A 17,243-nucleotide genomic window follows, 5' to 3' on the forward strand; every position below is an offset into this window, starting at 1 on the left:
TCTGAGACAGAGGTTACATGATCTGTGTATCTTCTCTTGCCAGGCTAACTGTAATGTGCCGTCTGTAACCTATCTATGTAGAAAGATAGATATATACATAGATAGATGGGTACTGTGTTAACTGCACAAAGCAGAAGCAGATTGAACCAGTGGGGGGCAGATATACGGCAGTTGGCTCTAAGGTGCAGTGCATGCTGGGAGATGTAGTTTCCTGGCAGGGTGCCATGATGTACAATTTGGATCATTTGTAAAAGTTTGAATCTGGGGCTAGGAGCAGCGTAAATAATTGTGAAAGGTGTCAGACAATCGGTGGGGGGGGGGATCAGTGAGTGCATCTATATGCTTTTCTTTTTAAAAGACTATTTCCTCTGACTGTTGTACTTGGTATTGTAATAATGTATACCTCATAGGAAAACCTTGTCCATCAGCGCATTGCAGAGCTTCGGAAGGAAGGTTTATGGTCTTTGAGGAGGCTTCCAAAGCTACAAGAACCATCCAGGCCCAAATCTCACTGGGATTACTTGTTGGAAGAGATGCAGTGGATGGCTGCAGATTTTGCTCAAGAAAGGATGTGGAAAATGGCCAGTGCAAAGAAGGTAAACTGAGAGAAACTGGACCATTGGACCATTTTACAAATCTACCACGCTTGTTTTCTACTATATACGGTGTAGTAATGGAGTGCCATTATTTTCTGCACCTACAAGCATTACACCCTGAGGCCAGGCTCACAATGTAAAATAATATTTGCATAAAAACAACCTGAAATAAAGAACATCATTATAGTCAGCTATCCATTGCTCCCTGAATTTATATATTCAGCTACCCATTGCCCCCTGAATTTATAGAGCCAGCTATCCATTGGCGATAGTTTTATAACCGTTACCTTTTCCTGTTTTCTTTGTATAGTTGGTAAGAACTGCTGCCCGCTACCACGAAGAAAAGAGAGTGAACCATGAACGAGCCCAGAAAGAAGAAGAGAACAAACTGAAGCGGATCGCTGCTACAATTGCTAGAGAGATTGAATATTTCTGGTCCAACATTGAACAAGTGAGATTTTACATTACAGTTATCCCTCAACTTACAAGATGCAATATTTTCAACATACAATGTTCCTTTCTGGATCATCGTAACTTGAGACCAGACTCAACATACAATGCTATGGACAGTCAGGATCTGCAGGACATGTAAATAACTAGATGATCAACCAATAAAACTGGCCATTTTACTGGTAAATCCCCAGTATTAGTGAAGTGCCTGCACTGGTTGGCTGTCTAGTAGTGATTCTCTGAGTATAGTGTGATACTACATGTCCTGTGCTGCTCTGTACCTGGGCTAGTTTTCCATAAAATTTTGGTCTCAAAATACAACATTTTTAACATAGAATGGTCGTCCTAGAACCAATTAATATTGTTGAGGGACCACTGTATTACATTGACTACAAGTTCTTTAGAACCAATAAACATTTCGACAATAGATGTGTTGTGTTCCCTGGGGTTAGTGAAGTCACCATCTCTGTGTTCTGTTTAGTATTAGTACTACTACTATTACTACTACTACTACTACTACTACTACTACTACTACTACTACTACTACTACTCAAGAAGATGTTCAGCAGAAAATTACAGTGTATGACGGAAAACTAACATTGAGCCTCTGTTACTGCCCAGTAATGTCAATGTTCATGTTACCCATTGCAATCCATTTGCATGGTGTAGTTTATAAGAAGAAAAAGTAGTATAAAAGAATCTTTATAGTTTACTGCTTGTAACTAGGCTGTATTGTTTTTCAGGTTAGAAATAGTTTACTGTCTGTTGTTTTCAACTATGCCACTAGTAATCCTGTCAGACCTGTCTAATATGTAACCTCTCACAAAGACCCTAACCACCCCTGATCTAGGCCAGATTTTTATTGGACAGATTTATAATTCTTTTATATGCACATGCTCCTATTTTAGAGATAACGCCTTGCTAGTAGTGAGATTGCATTATTAGAAATTTTATTTCTATATATTTTAGGTTGTGGAAATTAAATTACAAATGGAGTTTCAAGAAAAAAGGAGGAAATCACTGAACCTGAATGTAGACTCAATGAAAGGTAAGTGATACCTTAAAGGGGTTGTCAAGCAAAAAATCTTTTTCTTTCAAATCAACTGGTGTCAGAAAGTTATACAGATTTGTAATTTACTTCTATTAAAAAATCTCAAGTCTTCCCATACTTATTAGCTGCTGTATGTCCTGTAGGAAGTGTTGTTTTATTTTCAGTCTGACACAGTGCTCTCTGCTGACATCTCTGGCCGAGACAGGAACTGTCCAGAGCAGGAGAGGTTTTCTATGGGGATTCATAGAAAACCGAGACAGAGTTCCTGTCTCAGCCAGAGATGTCAGCAGAAAGCACTGTGTCAGACTGAAAATAAAACAACATTTCCTGTAGGACATACAGCAGCTAATAAGTATGGGAAGACTTTAATTTTTTACAAATCTTTATAACTTTCTGATACCAGTTGATTTCAAAGAAAAAGATTTTCGCTGGATAACCCCTTTAAAGGGATGAATCTAACCTGCTGCTATTTCCCTATTGCGCACAAGGTGATGAGGATGAAGGTATGTGTCTTATCTTCATCCTTAGCAATGTTTCTGTGCAGTTTGAAGTTAAATTGCTGTGTTAATAAGGTAGTTTGGTGCACTAGGGTGGGACCACCGCCCCCAGTGCACCAGTCTGCCCCCTGGCCAACCCCTTCTAGTGAATATCAGCGGAGCGGGTGCTGCCACCAGTGCAGTAGTCCTGCCCCCAGTGCTCCAAAAGGCCTTACTAGACGTTGGATTAAGCAACAAATTAGCATATTATTAGCATAGCGATTTAACTTTAACTGCATGGAAACAGCAGTGAGGATAAAAGTAACCTTCCTCCTCAGCCGCGGATTTGTCCAACCTGCTTATAGCTTCCCTTTAAAATTACAGATCAGTGCCACCTTTTAGGTATCACAGTACTGATATAATAGTGTGGACCAAGTGGTACAGCCAGCTTAGTAGTAACATGCATGCATTTAACAGTACTATTGTGACTTCCATAGATTATTATCTGTAAAGTTTGTGTGAATTTAGATTGACAGGATACATGTATCCCACCACTATTCCATTATGGCCTACCTCACTATACCCTGCACGTTGTAGAGTAAGAAGCAGCACTGTGCCAACTCTACAGTGCTAGTAGAAACATAGAAGATTGATGGCAGAAAAGACTATATAGTCCATCTAGTCCACCCCTGATGGAACCCAAATACTCCATTAAAGGCATAATGGAAGCCATGGCACATATGGGGACACATTCTAATTAAAAAGATTTTAAGTTAGGCTGGGTTCACGTTTTCCCTATCTGTTTAACAAATACATTTTATTGAAAAAACTGATGCAATTGTGTGCCGTCTGTTTGGATCCGTTTTTCCCTTGATTTCCATTATAAAAAAAAAAATGCATTTTTTTAACGTACACAAAAATAGTGTTGACTACGTTTTTTCTGTCCGTTAAAAGTAACCAATTAATAAATGATAGGAAAAACATAAGTGTGAACCCAGCCTTGTAGTTTTCCTTCCAAAAGTAGGGATATAGGTAGATAATCTATAGAGTGATTTGATTTCTGGGAAGTCTGCTATAATTGCCTTCTTTCATTCAGTGGGATTTAAAGGGGTTCTCTCATCGGCAGCCAGCCCTTTAAAAATGTGCATGCCACAGTGATCCCTCAATTCCCCCAAGTCTCATTCCTAGCACTGCTGGAAAGAAGAAGCCGTGGATTTTTAAATGCAGTAAATAACATTACAAATCTTGACTTACAGGCCCGCTGAAAGCAATCGAAGAGGCTTGTGTGAAACATAAACATGGAAACAATAAAGTAAGAGACTCAATGACTTGTTTCTTTATTAGTTTAATTTGCAACACAAAGTTTTTATTTTATTGTATGGATAAATAAATCTTAAATGTTAATGTGCAGAGTACGTAAGAGACCGGCCATTCCGTGACCGGTCTGGGTCATGGAACGGCCGGTCTCTGAAAACATCATCCTGATGAGCTTTGCAGCTGCAGAGTTCTGATGCGGGCGCATCCCTTCTGATGCGGGCGACTCCCCACTGCACACTATAGAGCGTGTGGCCGGATCCGCTCGCTCCGCTGTGTGCACTGACAGGGTTTTCTGCGGCCGCTATTCAATGAATAGAAAACTGACATGTCAGTTGTTTGCGGCACCGCAAGGGATCCCGTCCAGAGCGTATACTATGTGTATACGCTTCGGCCAGGATCCCACAGACAGCAAGGTAACATATATTTTCATAATAATCATGGCTGTTGTACAACGGCCATGGTTTTATGAAAATATATGTTGTGTGAATAGAGCCTAAAGGGAAAATATCAGCAGTTTAGAAGCCTCTAACCTGCTGATATGTCCCTATTGCACACAAAGCGCAAAGAGGATTAAGGGACGTTTCTTACCTTCATCCTCAGCACAGTTTCCGTCATATTAGCAGTTTATCTCCTATGCCAATGAGGTGTTTTGGTTTACTGTGGGCTTGGCTACCACCCTCAGTTCACCAATCCGCCCCGGTCACTGTGCTCTGCTATTTATTAGGAGGGCCGGGTGGATTATAGTTGTTCTGCCCTCAGTGCACCAAAACACCTAATTACCATATGAGATAAACTGTTAATATCATGGAAAAGTCAGAGGATGAAGGTAAGAAACTTCCCTTCATCCTCAGCGCCCTGTGCGCTATTGGGTTATATCAGCAGATTAGATGCTTCTAGCCTACTGATCGTTTCCCTTCAGACTTTGATCAGTGGGGATGTAATCTGTAAGGATCCTTTTACATTAAAGGAGAAATCTGGCGAAAATTTTTATTAAACTATTGTATTGCGCCCCCCCCCCCCCCAAAGTTATACAAATCACCAATATACACTTATTATGGGAAATACTTATAAAGTTTGTTTTTCCCTGCACATACTACTGCATCAAGGCTTCCCTTCCTGGATAACATGGTGATGTCACTTCCTGGATAAGAGCTCCCAGAGCTGTGCAGGCTGTGGCTGCTGGAGAGGATGATGGCAGAGGGATGCTCAGTGTCCCTCCAGTGCCCTGTGTCCCTCAGTGTCCCCCTGCCATCATCCTCTCCAGCAGCCACAGCCCGCACAGCTCTAGGAGTCGGGTCGTGACATCACCATGTTATCCAGAAAGTGACATCACCATTTTATCCAGGAAGTGACATCACCATGTTATCCAGGAAGTGACATCACCATGTTATCCAGAAAGTGACATCACCATTTTATCCAGGAAGTGACATCACCATGTTATCCAGGAGGTGAAGCCTTGATGCAGTAGTAAGTGCAGGGAAAAAAGCACTTCATAAGCATTTCCCGTAATAAGTGTATATTTGTAATTTGTATAACTTTTGGGGGCAATACAATACTTTTAATAAAAAAATTTCGACGGACTTCTCCTTTAAGTGATTTTCGCAGATGATTACCAATCAGCAAGTACACTGCTCATTTGTATTTTTTTTTACAAGGCGCGATTAATCGCTGCATTGATTGTTTTCATTAACATTCATTGTTATCACCGACACATCCCCTATTTACACAGAAAGATGTACGGCTTATAACAATTGATTTTATCGCTTTACAAACGATCCAATCAGCTGACGAGCAGACTATTTCCCGTGCCGATTGTTGACCAAATGAGTGTTTCTAGGAGCGCTTGTTGGCTATAGTTGGCCTGCGTACAGGAGCCTTCCAGTCAGCACAATGGACATAACATAAGCACATGTATGATGGAAAGATAATACAAGTAGATGTGAACTATGTGTGCGCAAATAACACAAAATAGAGACACACAAGCACAAACTGCTTCTAATATAATAAATGAGGCACAGATAAGTATCCTGAAATAGAATATCATCTTTGTCTTTTTTGACAGATTTCACCTTCTTGGAGAAAACGGAAAGCAAGTGCCTCTTGGAGTGATGGGGAAGGTTTGTTCATATCTGTTCAGTAAAGGACTGTACATTGATTTTAATAGAGTGAGCTGCTAGACATCTTTAGGCTGGGTTCACACTACGTATATTTCAGTCAGTATTGTGGTCCTCATATTGCAACCAAAACCAGGAGTGGATTAAAAACACAGAAAGGATCTGTTCACACAATGTTAAAATTGAGTGGATGGCCGCCATATAACAGTAAATAACGGCCATTATTTCCATATAACAGCCGTTGTTCTAAAATAACAGCAAATATTTGCCATTAAATGGCGGCCATCCACTCAATTACACCATTGTGTGATCAGATCCTTTCTGTGTTTTCAATCCACTCCTGGTTTTGGTTGCAATATGAGGACCACAATACTGACTGAAATATACGTAGTGTGAACCCAGCCTTAAAGAGGTTAGACACGTTAAGCTGACTTGTCCCCTGACCACAGGATAGGGGAGAAGTAAGAGATTGTGGTCTGTCCTCCTTACTCCCCGCCACATAGAGCCGCCATAGAAAATAAATGGAGCCACTGGCGAGAGCAGAGTACAGCACTTGGCTCTTTCTGGCGGCTACATAGGAATGAATAGAGCTGCGTGTCACACTCCGTACACATGGCTATATTCAAAACAAAGGAGCCGAGGGGCGAACAAGAGATCAGTGGAGGGTGCGGAGGTCAGATCCCCCACAATCTCTTATCCTTATCTTGTGGATAGGGGACAAGTTATTTTAAGGTGGACAGCCTCATTAAGCATTGGGCATGTGATAATGCAAAAATACCCTGTTGTTTAATCACTAGGTGAAGGAATGACCATTGCAGAGCAGGAAACCAAAGAAGGGACTATTGACCACCAGGCTGAACTCTCTGAATTACTACGGGAGGGTAAGGTTATTCTTCTCTATGTTTTGCTAATGAAAGACTGTTTGTATACATGGCGGAGGTTCTGTTAGGAGCCTCTGTTGCAGACTCCTTCAAAGATGCCGGACACCATGCCGAAAACCAAATGGGCCCCATTAAAGCCAGTGGGGTCTGTTGGACACTTTTCTTGTCTGGCATGTAAGGGATCTAATCATACTATTATCTATGTTGTCCTGCTTTTATGACAGAACACAACAATGATGACAATAAAATTATGATGCAGGTATGAAGGCTCCTCTGTCCATGTCCAGAACTGTCCATACCAGTAGCAAATCCCCATAGAAAACCTCTCCTGCTCTGAACAGTTCCTGACATGGACAGAGGTGGCAGCAGAGAGCACTGTGTCAGACTGGAAAGAAGACACCACTTTCTGCAGGAAATACAATACTGTGGATTTTACTGCAGATGTACAACAGATTTATTCCCTTTACATTGAAGGGGAGAAATGCGCAGTGAGGCCATGTTCACACAACGTAAGAGATCGGCTGGTCTCTGAAAAGATCATCCCGGCCGGTACTGCAGTACTGGCCGGATGATTTTTAGGGCCGCAGAGTTCTGAAGCGGGCACATCCGTGCACGCCCGCATCAGAACTCCCCACTGCACACTATTGAGCGTGCGGCCGGGGCCGCTCACTCCATAGTGTGCACTGACAGGGTTTTATGCGGCCGCTAAGTTTTCTACGTTGTCAGTTTTCTACGGCGCCGCTAAGGATCCCGGCCAGAGTGTATACCATGTGTATACACTCCGTCCGGGATTCCCTCAGAAGGCAGCACTACGTGAGTTTTGTAGGAATCACAGCCGTTGTAACAATGGCCGTGATTCCCACGGAACTTACTTTGTATGAAAATAGCCTGAAAATCAGAATCTGCTTAGACCTCTGATCCAAAACAGACCTCTCCAGTTTCACAGTGCTGTAAACTACATGTTTATTGTGGAGAATCTGCTGCCAGGGCATGGATCTGACCTTTTGTTACATTTCTATGTTAGTACAAGTCGCTCTTAGTGTTTTAATAACTTTTATTTATTTTGGCAGACATGAAAGACCTGAGCAGAGATTCAGATGTGCCTCAGAAACATACGATCCTCATTGACTCTTTACTTGACACAGACCAGTTTAGATCGGCTGACAGGGCAAGTCCTGCACATTCGAGCTCCAGGAAACACACTAGAGATATTGGAGATGTGGCCAGGGCAGCAGAGTTACTTCTTCCCAGTGGAAGTGCACGGATCACGTGTGCAGTAAGCATTCAGTACATATGTTCCTACTACCTATATATAGGCTGGTGATGGATGTTTAGTTGCAGAATACGCTGTTACTGTTGATACTGTAAATCTTTCTTCAACAAAAAGGACACAGAAATGAGGAATATTTCATGTTAATATTTTTAGATAAAAGTAAAACCCTGTGATAGATCCACTCGTGATGTCCCACAAAGCATTGCAGTTGTGATGACAAGAAGATCAGTATTGCATGTTTCTAACATGGCCATAAAAGAGGGCATTACCTGTAGTAATCTGTGTGCTGTCGCTAAGATGGACATAGACCTGAGATAAACTGGCTGTCTATCTGTCAGTCTGGAGAAAGCTCATATCTGGGGCCAGGATTTGACAGCTTGATGCCAGAACAGGTTTAACTCTATGAAGGGTTTATCCAGTGCTACAAAAACATGGCCGCTTTGTTCCAGAGACAGCATGACTCTTGTCTCCAGTTCAGGTGCGGTTTGCAATTAAGCTCCATTCACTTCAATGGAAGTGAGTTTCGAAACCTGCACCCAAGCTGGAGACAAGAGTGGGGCTGTCTCTGGAAGAAAGTGGCCATTTTTGTGTAGCGCTGGATAACCCCTTTAAAGGGGAACTCCAGTTAGGAAAGAGTTAACCTTGTACAATCCCCACCCATAACCTAAGCTTGTTTGTAATAGGTTTCTATTACATGAATTTGGTCATTTTGTCTGCAGCACATCCTGACTCACACCCTAAAGCTGCTTAAAATCCTCTCTGCCTGATCCACTCTGTCTCCATTCCTCTGTCCTCCCCCTCCCTTCTGAGACAGAGGACATGTGATCATTGTCTCCTCTCTGGGTCAGGAAAGCTGTAACACCCCATCTGTATCCCCACCCAGCACTGACATCTCACCCATCAAAGTTTACTGTCCAAAGCAGAAGCAAAATGAGCCAGTGGTGGGCGGGTAAAAGGCAGTTGATTCTGGGGAGCAATGCATGCTGGGAGATATATTTTCCTGACCACGATGTGCCATGATGTAAAACTTGGATCATTTATAAAAGTTTGAATCCAGGGCAAAGAGTAGCGTTGACAAGTGGGAAAGGTATCAAACGACCGGTCGGGGTCTGTGAGTGCACCTATATGCTTTTTGTGTGTTTTATTTTTTAAGAGATTATCAACATCCTATGAAAAAGTGATGCCAATGTGTATTGAGGCATTCTGATCCAAGCATAGTCAAGTAGCGACTACATTCAGGCCATTTCCCACTTGTAAACATTTATTTTGTGAGACTCAAAAGCACAGCAGACCATGCCCATTTACCAGCTGACTACATTTGAGCTATTAACCTAAATGTGGTGGCTACAGGTATGCATATATGTCCCTTTTTGACTGTATGCTGACATCTATCTATACCCATTGAGTGGCAACAGAAAGGGGCGACGCTGCCATCAGTGGCAGTGTTGGGAACTGTGGGGCTGCTCAAGCCCTGGTGCCAGCACAGTTACATATCACTATAATGAGCGCCCTATTCTAATGGGTATTAGTATTAGACATTGCACTTCAGGAAGCAGCCTTGTCAATCACCACTGGCTCTGCTCCAAGGTGCATGCATTACAATAGACATCAGAGGCTTAGTAGTGCTACAGTAGCAGCACTAGTGATATGTGACTGTGCTAGGTCCAGGTCTTGAGCAGCCCTGCAGTTCCCAACACATCCACTGGTGGTAGCAGTGGTGCTATGCCACCCCTTACTACTGCCACTTATGGATCAAATGTGCAATGTATTATTTATGTGTTGTATAGGGATTGAACAATTTTGACTTCCCAGGTGAAGCCACGGCCTTCTCATCTGCTTCATGGTACTCTGCGGGAGTACCAACAGGTGGCGCTGGACTGGATGGAGAAACAGTACAAGAAAAATCTCAATGGCATTCTGGCTGATGAGTCAGGACTGGGGAAGAATGTTCAGGTGATAGCTCTCATGGCACATCTAGCCAGTCGTGAAGGTAAGGAATGATGGGAGCTGAAAATACACTCTTATAGGAGCAGCAATTTATGTGAGATTGTGTCATTCTGTGTTTTCCACTACTGCTACCTGGGATCTATGTGTTGTAATATTTGCAGGTAACTGGGGTCCACACTTGATTGTGGTCAGAAGCTGTAAAATTCTGAAGTGGGAGCTGGAATTTAAAAGATGGTGCCCAGGTTTAAAACTCCTTTTATACTTTGGCAAGCAGAGAGAGCTAAGGAAAAAGCGACAGGTAAGGCAGTGTGTGGGTGTACTGTTCTGTTTTATTTTATATTTTTTTCTGCATGTAACAGTTAATCTCCCACAGCGTACAGCAAATGTATTACTAGACCCTAATCGACAGACATAGATTTAAAAAAGTGTCCTTTTGGCCTAATTTTTGGTGGTTTCCTTTACGCTTTACAATTTTTTGCTAGATGCAATCTGTGCTAATCCACATCATGTTAAGGCTAGGTTCAGACTATGTAACTGTGCGGCTGTATTTGCGGCTGTAATTGTGCGGCGGTATTTTTGGTGGTTCATGCGTACGCTGGAAAGTATCCGATATACGGCTGCACAGTGCACACTATGTATGAATCTACGGCCATATCGTAAACGGACCCGTAAAAAATGAACAAGACCATTGTTTGCGGCTGGAAATGCGGCCGTGGATTGACAGGCGGTCCGTACGGAGTACTTCAAAAATAGCCGGCAATGATGCCGAATGCCGATGCCTCTAATAGTTAATATATTAAATTAATAAAACACATTTTCTTTGTAATAAAGTCCCTTTCGTTGTTCAATAATTTAATTCTAACGAATCCATCATTGTGCAATTAAATATACTGTTAAAATAAATATATATATAAATAAATGTATATTTATATATATATATATATATATATTTTTTGACAGTATATTTAATTGCACAATAATGGATTCGTTAGAATTAAATTATTGAACAACGAAACTGATTTTATTTCAATGAAAATGTGTTTTATTAATTAAATATTAATTAGTACAGGAAGCTCCAGTAAGCCGTTAATTCATATTGCCGGCAATAGAGCATTCTGTACTAATCATCACTTTACTTTAATTAAAACATCAAATGTTTCTTCTAATTATGTTATCACAATAGCATTATTAGAAGAAACATTTAGAATTATATGTGCGCTCAGCTGATTGGCTGATCGGCTGAGCGCACTTATAATTAGCGGGTCCGCAGCACAGTGACTTCATTGTGCTGCGGACCAGCGAAGAGACAACATCGGGGTGAGTATAGAGCTCTCCCCACCCCCTCCCCAGCACTGCACCCCACCCAGCAAGGAAGGGGGGTCACTTAACCCCTTACTTGCTGGGATGGGTGCAGTCTGACATCAGTCTGGCCCCCAAGGGGTTAAGGGGGATGCAATACATCCTCCCTTAACCCCTTGGGGGCCAGACTGTAAGCAGCGATCTGTAAAGATGCTGCATACTGTAAGGAGCACAACACCGCTCACAATAAAAATAGGGGGGACCCTATGCGTTTTTTTAATTATTTATTTATTTAAAAAAAAACGCATAGGGTCCCCCTTTATTTTTATAACCAGCCGGGTTAAAAACCAAACGACAGCAGCCTGGTAACACCAGGGTGGGAAGAGCCATTGGTTTAGGCCCTCCCCAGCCTAAATCTTACCAGCCTGCTGCCGCCCGGTCCAGGAGCGCCAATTTTGACGCTCCGGGACCACTGGCACCCGGCTCTTCCCAGTACCCCTGGTGGCATTGGGTACTGGGGTAATAATGGGGGGTTAGTGTTAGCCATTTTATACCGGCTAACACTAGGCCCCAAGTTAGTAGTGGAAGCCATTTAATAGACGGAATCCATTACTAAGTCTATAAAGTAAAGAAAAAAAGACAAGACACAAGTTAAAAATTTTTTTTATTCAAATAAAAACACCCCCACACCCCTCATTGACCATTTTATAAAAAAACAACAACAATCGCTGGTCATCAACGTAGTCCACGGAATCCGACGTAATCCCCAGTATACCGATATCTGAAAAACAAAAAGGGAGAAACACACAAAAAACACACAAACAGGAGCACAACACCCATCATTGTGAGCGGTGTTGTGCTCCTTACAGTATGCAGCATCTTTACAGATCGCTGCTTACAGTCTGGCCCCCAAGGGGTTAAGGGAGGATGTATTGCATCCCCCTTAACCCCTTGGGGGCCAGACTGATGTCAGACTGCACCCATCCCAGCAAGGAAGGGGTTAAGTGACCCCCCTTCCTTGCTGGGATGGGTGCAGTGCTGGGGAGGGGGTGGGGAGAGCTGTATACTCACCCCGATGTGTCCTCTTCGCTGGTCCGCAGCACAATGAAGTCACTGTGCTGCGGACCCGCTAATTATATGTGCGCTCAGCCGATCAGCCAATCAGCTGAGCGCACATATAATTCTAAATGTTTCTTCTAATAATGCTATTGTGATAACATAATTAGAAGAAACATTTGATGTTTTAATTAAAGCAAAGTGATGATTAGTACAGAATGCTCTATTACCGGCAATATGAATTAACGGCTTATGGAGCTTCCTGTACTAATTAATATTTAATTAATAAAACACATTTTCATTGAAATAAAATCAGTTTCGTTGTTCAATAATTTAATTCTAGCGAATCCATCATTGTGCAATTAAATATACTGTCAAAAAATAAATATATATATAAATATACATTTATTTATATTTATTTTAACAGTATATTTAATTGCAAAATGATGGAATCGTTTAAATTTAATTATTGAACAATGAAAGGGACTTTATTACAACGAAAATGTGTTTTATTAATTCAATATATTAACCATGAGAGACATCGGCATCGGCATACTGCAGAGGATCGCAAACCCCGGTAATAGCGATTCATGTAAACTGTGTTCCCTGCTTTCCCAGATGCATCCAGAGGTGTTTCCATCACTTTCTTAAGATTTTATTTGTTATTTTTAGTTGAACCAGATTTCCAAGTAAATGACCGTATGTTTTCAGCCGCATGTCTATTTTTTCCCACAGCCGTAGTTTCATCCGCACATTTACAGCCGCATAAAAAATACAGCCGCACACATACATAGTGTGAACATAGCCTAAAGGAGAAGTCTGGCGATAATTTTTATTTATCTAAATCACTAATATACACTTATTACGGGAAATTCTTATAAAGTACTTTTTTCCCTGCACTTACTACTGCATCAAGGCTTCACTTCCTGGATAACATGGTGATGTCACTTCCTGGATAACATGGTGATGTCACTTCCTGGATAACATGGTGATGTCACTTCCTGGATAACATGGTGATGTCACACCCCTACTCCCAGAGCTGTGCGGGCTTTGGCTGCTGGAGAGGATGATGGCAGAGGGATGCTCAGTGTCCCTCCAGTGCCCTGTGTCCCTCAGTGTCCCCCTGCCATCATCCTCTCCAGTAGCCACAGCCCGCACAGCTCTGCGAGTAGGGGTGTGACATCACCATGTTATCCAGGAAGTGACATCACCATGTTATCCAGGAAGTGAAGCCTTGATGTAGTAGTAAGTGCAGGGAAAAAAGCTCTTTATGAACATTTCCCTTAATAAGTGTATATTGGGGATTTGTATAACTTTTGGGGGGCAAAACAATACTTTAATAAAAATTTTCGTCGGACTTTTCCTTTAAAGAAACACATACCAAGCCTGCAGAGTATATTGTTCTAAACTCCATATAGTAATTAGCTTGGTCAGTAGCTAATGGGTAGTGTTACATTACCTTGAGTGTATTTCTGTGGTGCAGCCTTCTTAAAAAATTTCAAGAATCTTTCCTTTTTTCTTCATAACTGCACATGTGGATGACTCCTGTGAGATTTTCCCCTTATGCCAATCTCTTAAAGGTGTATTACACCTACAAATACGTGTTTAATAATCTCCCCTCCTTGAGACTTACAAATTATTCCATACATGTCGTTTACTTTTCTGTCTCATTCTCCCAGTTCTGAGGTGCTGATTTCTGCTGAAGACACTGAAAATTGTGTGTGAGCTGTTCTCTCCATCTCCCCCTCCTCCCCTCTACCTTTCAAGATGGCTAATGTAAGCTTCGTCCCTGGCCGGCTGTTTCTGCACTGTTTCTGCACTCTGTGAGGCCAGAAGGGTTAATTACAGTAAGGTCACAGATTAACCCTGACGCGTCACTCAGTCACCGAGACAGACGGCCAGAGACTTGTTTACATCAGCCGTCTCGGAAGGGAGGGTGAGGAGGGAGAGATGGAGAGAAAAGTTCACATACGGTTTTCTGTGTCTTCAGCAGAAAGAAGCAGCTCAGAACTGGGGGAAGGACACTGAAAAGGTAATGACATGGAATAAACTATTAGTCTTTAGTCTTTAGGAGGTGGGATGATTCCACACATATTTTACCTGAGTGGAATACCCCTTTAACTCATTGTACGACTTTACTGGTTTAAATTGTTTTTTATTTTTTTATATTTGTACTGAAATACAAAACTAGTGGGATGACATGAAACATCTTGTATATGCTAATAAGCCTTTGGGGGGCCATCTCCCTTATCTGTCATACAATTTCTCATAGAACTGCAGAATGGTCAGAATGACACACTTCGTACCTCAATGCCCTTAGTTATTGGGCGTCTTGACTATTGCAAACTAGGATTTTATGCCTCTTAATCTTTGTTTTATAGAGATGGGAGGAGCCCAACAACTTCCATGTCTGTATCACGTCTTACAAGCAGCTGTTCAAGGGACTTCAGGCCTTCATGAAGATGAGATGGAAATACCTCGTCTTGGATGAGGTCCATCAGATCCGCAATATGAACGAGAAGCATTGGGAAGCCATCTTCAATCTGCCAAGGTTAAGCTGCCAACATTTTTTTGGACAGAGTTACAGTATTTAAATATTTTACTATAATAAGATCATGATAATGCGAGATATTTAAATAATGTAGTAAAAGATAATCAGATCCTATGTCAAAGACAGAGTTAGTTTTTTTAATTTTCCAGGTGAATAAATGCTTTATTAGGATTAGACTCATAATGACAATGAAATAAGATTGGCGTCCTCAATTCTGGTCAAATGTAAGGCTAAGGCGGGATTCACACTGCGCTTTTTGCTGTCCGTTAAACAAAAACAGATGGTAAAAATGGATGTAGTTTATAATGGACTTGCATTATAAAAAGGTTCGGATCTGCGGTACTCTTTTAGCATACACAAAAACGCGGTGTATATATATATATATATATATATATATATATATATATATATATATATATATATATATATATATATATACACCGCGTTTTTGTACTGTACTGATACTGTAAGGACGCTGTCTTCAAACCTTTTTTGCCTGGATAAAGAGCTGGGTACTAGCCAACCCGGCGGAGGACTGTGCATCCATTAGGAGATACCGCTGTTTCCAAGTGGGTTGGATCTATATTATATATATATATATATATATATTATAGATCCAACCCACTTGGAAACAGCGGTATCTCCTAATGGACGCACAGTCCTCCGCCGGGTTGGATAGTACCCAGCTCTTTATCCAGGCAAAAAAGGTTTGAAGACAGCGTCCTTACAGTATCAAAAAGAGTATTTTATTTAGTCAAATGCATACACAGAAAAAAGTTACGACATTTCGGCTCTAAAACATACTGAGCCTTTCTCAAGTGAGAAAGGCTCAGTATGTTTTAGAGCCGAAACGTCGTAACTTTTTTCTGTATATGCATTTGGCTAAATAAAATACTCTTTTTGATACTGTAAGGACGCTGTCTTCAAACCTTTTTTGCCTATATATATATGATACATATTTGTAATTTATTTTTGTTTACAAATCTCAAGTCTTCCAGTGCTTATCAGCTGCTGTATGTCCTGTAGGAAGTAGTGTATTCTTTCTAGTTTGGCACAGTGTTCTCTGCTGCCACCTCTGTCCATGTCAGGAACTGTCCAGAGCAGGAGATGTTTTCTATGGGGAGGTTTTCTGGTGAGAATAAACCACTTCCTGTAGGACATACAGTAGCTGATAAGTACTGGAACACTTGAGATTTTTAAATAGATGTAATTTACAAATCTGTATAACATTCAAATATGGATATATGGAAAATTAATAAACATATTTGTTATCGTAGCACGTGGAATTGTCTGATCTATTAAAACTATTGTTCCTAAATAGTGAATGGCGTAAACAACAGAAAGGAAAAGAAACTCCAGGATTGCTGAATTTTTTTTTAATTTATATATAGTAAAAAATAATAATAAAAAGCAATAAAAGAATTCCTATTTACAACAGATGTGATGGCAATAAAAACTATAGATCATAACACGAAAAATGAGCCCCCAACTAGCCCCGTAGGTAAAAAAAACGAAACACTATGGCTCTTATAAGGCCAGGAGGAGGGATACTGCTTCAGTGGGACCTAAAGCAGTAAATTAATTTTGAAATCTTGCAGTTTGCATTATGACCACTAAGCCTCAGACTAAGGGGAAAGTTCCTGTTTCTGTGATGAAAAGTCAACATCAGAAGTTAGTATACAATTTGATCAAAATATATTGCCTCATGTACCACGTGCAGGTCTCTGATACCCATGAGTTCCTACACTAAAGAGCGGTGCCTGCGGGGTGTAGGGGGACTAGTGGGTTCAGTTCTGAGACATTGGGGTTGCAGGGCTATTCTGTGCCCTCCCTGCCCTGTTGTCGCTCACTTTGCGCGCATAGCGGTCGCTGACCGACACGGTGTTGGTTTAGTGTAGGGACTCGTGGGCCAGAAGACCTTCACGTGGTACATGGGGCAATATGGTTTGATCAAATTATATACCAACATTCTGGCGTTGGTTTTTAACTGTAGCTAAGAGGCATTAGTGTCAGCCATAGGTGGGAGGTGCAGCCATTTTTTTTCTCTAGTTTTGCATACTATAACCCATAATGTTATTACACTCCAGAAATGTATCCAGACTTTTATTGAGTTTGCCATGATAACATCCGCTGCCATGGGGCTTGCTGTATAGCACTACATGATATAGTGTTGTAATAAATGGATTAGTGTGAGAAGTTGTAGGCTAGGAGTGCCTGAGGAACATGCGTGAT

At 41.4% G+C, this 17,243-nt stretch overlaps 1 protein-coding gene across 17 annotated transcripts in view; it reads left to right on the top strand.

Moving 5' to 3' along the window:
* Positions 1-17,243, top strand: part of LOC138785263 (E1A-binding protein p400-like) — a 110,359-nt gene that overhangs the window by 25,600 nt on the left and 67,516 nt on the right. For 16 of the 17 annotated variants that reach the window (XM_069961019.1, XM_069961018.1, XM_069961024.1 and 13 more), the window contains 10 exons: positions 411-596; positions 907-1,047; positions 2,016-2,094; positions 3,830-3,885; positions 5,953-6,007; positions 6,802-6,885; positions 7,956-8,161; positions 9,971-10,148; positions 10,267-10,403; positions 14,842-15,011. In XM_069961019.1, coding sequence (XP_069817120.1) covers positions 411-596; positions 907-1,047; positions 2,016-2,094; positions 3,830-3,885; positions 5,953-6,007; positions 6,802-6,885; positions 7,956-8,161; positions 9,971-10,148; positions 10,267-10,403; positions 14,842-15,011 — 1,292 coding nt within the window. The remainder of the gene's footprint in view (positions 1-410; positions 597-906; positions 1,048-2,015; positions 2,095-3,829; positions 3,886-5,952; positions 6,008-6,801; positions 6,886-7,955; positions 8,162-9,970; positions 10,149-10,266; positions 10,404-14,841; positions 15,012-17,243) is intronic. The other variant, XM_069961023.1, reaches the window with a different exon arrangement.

The sequence above is a fragment of the Dendropsophus ebraccatus genome, chromosome 3 (assembly GCF_027789765.1).
Source record: "Dendropsophus ebraccatus isolate aDenEbr1 chromosome 3, aDenEbr1.pat, whole genome shotgun sequence".
Classification (NCBI taxonomy): domain Eukaryota; kingdom Metazoa; phylum Chordata; class Amphibia; order Anura; family Hylidae; genus Dendropsophus; species Dendropsophus ebraccatus.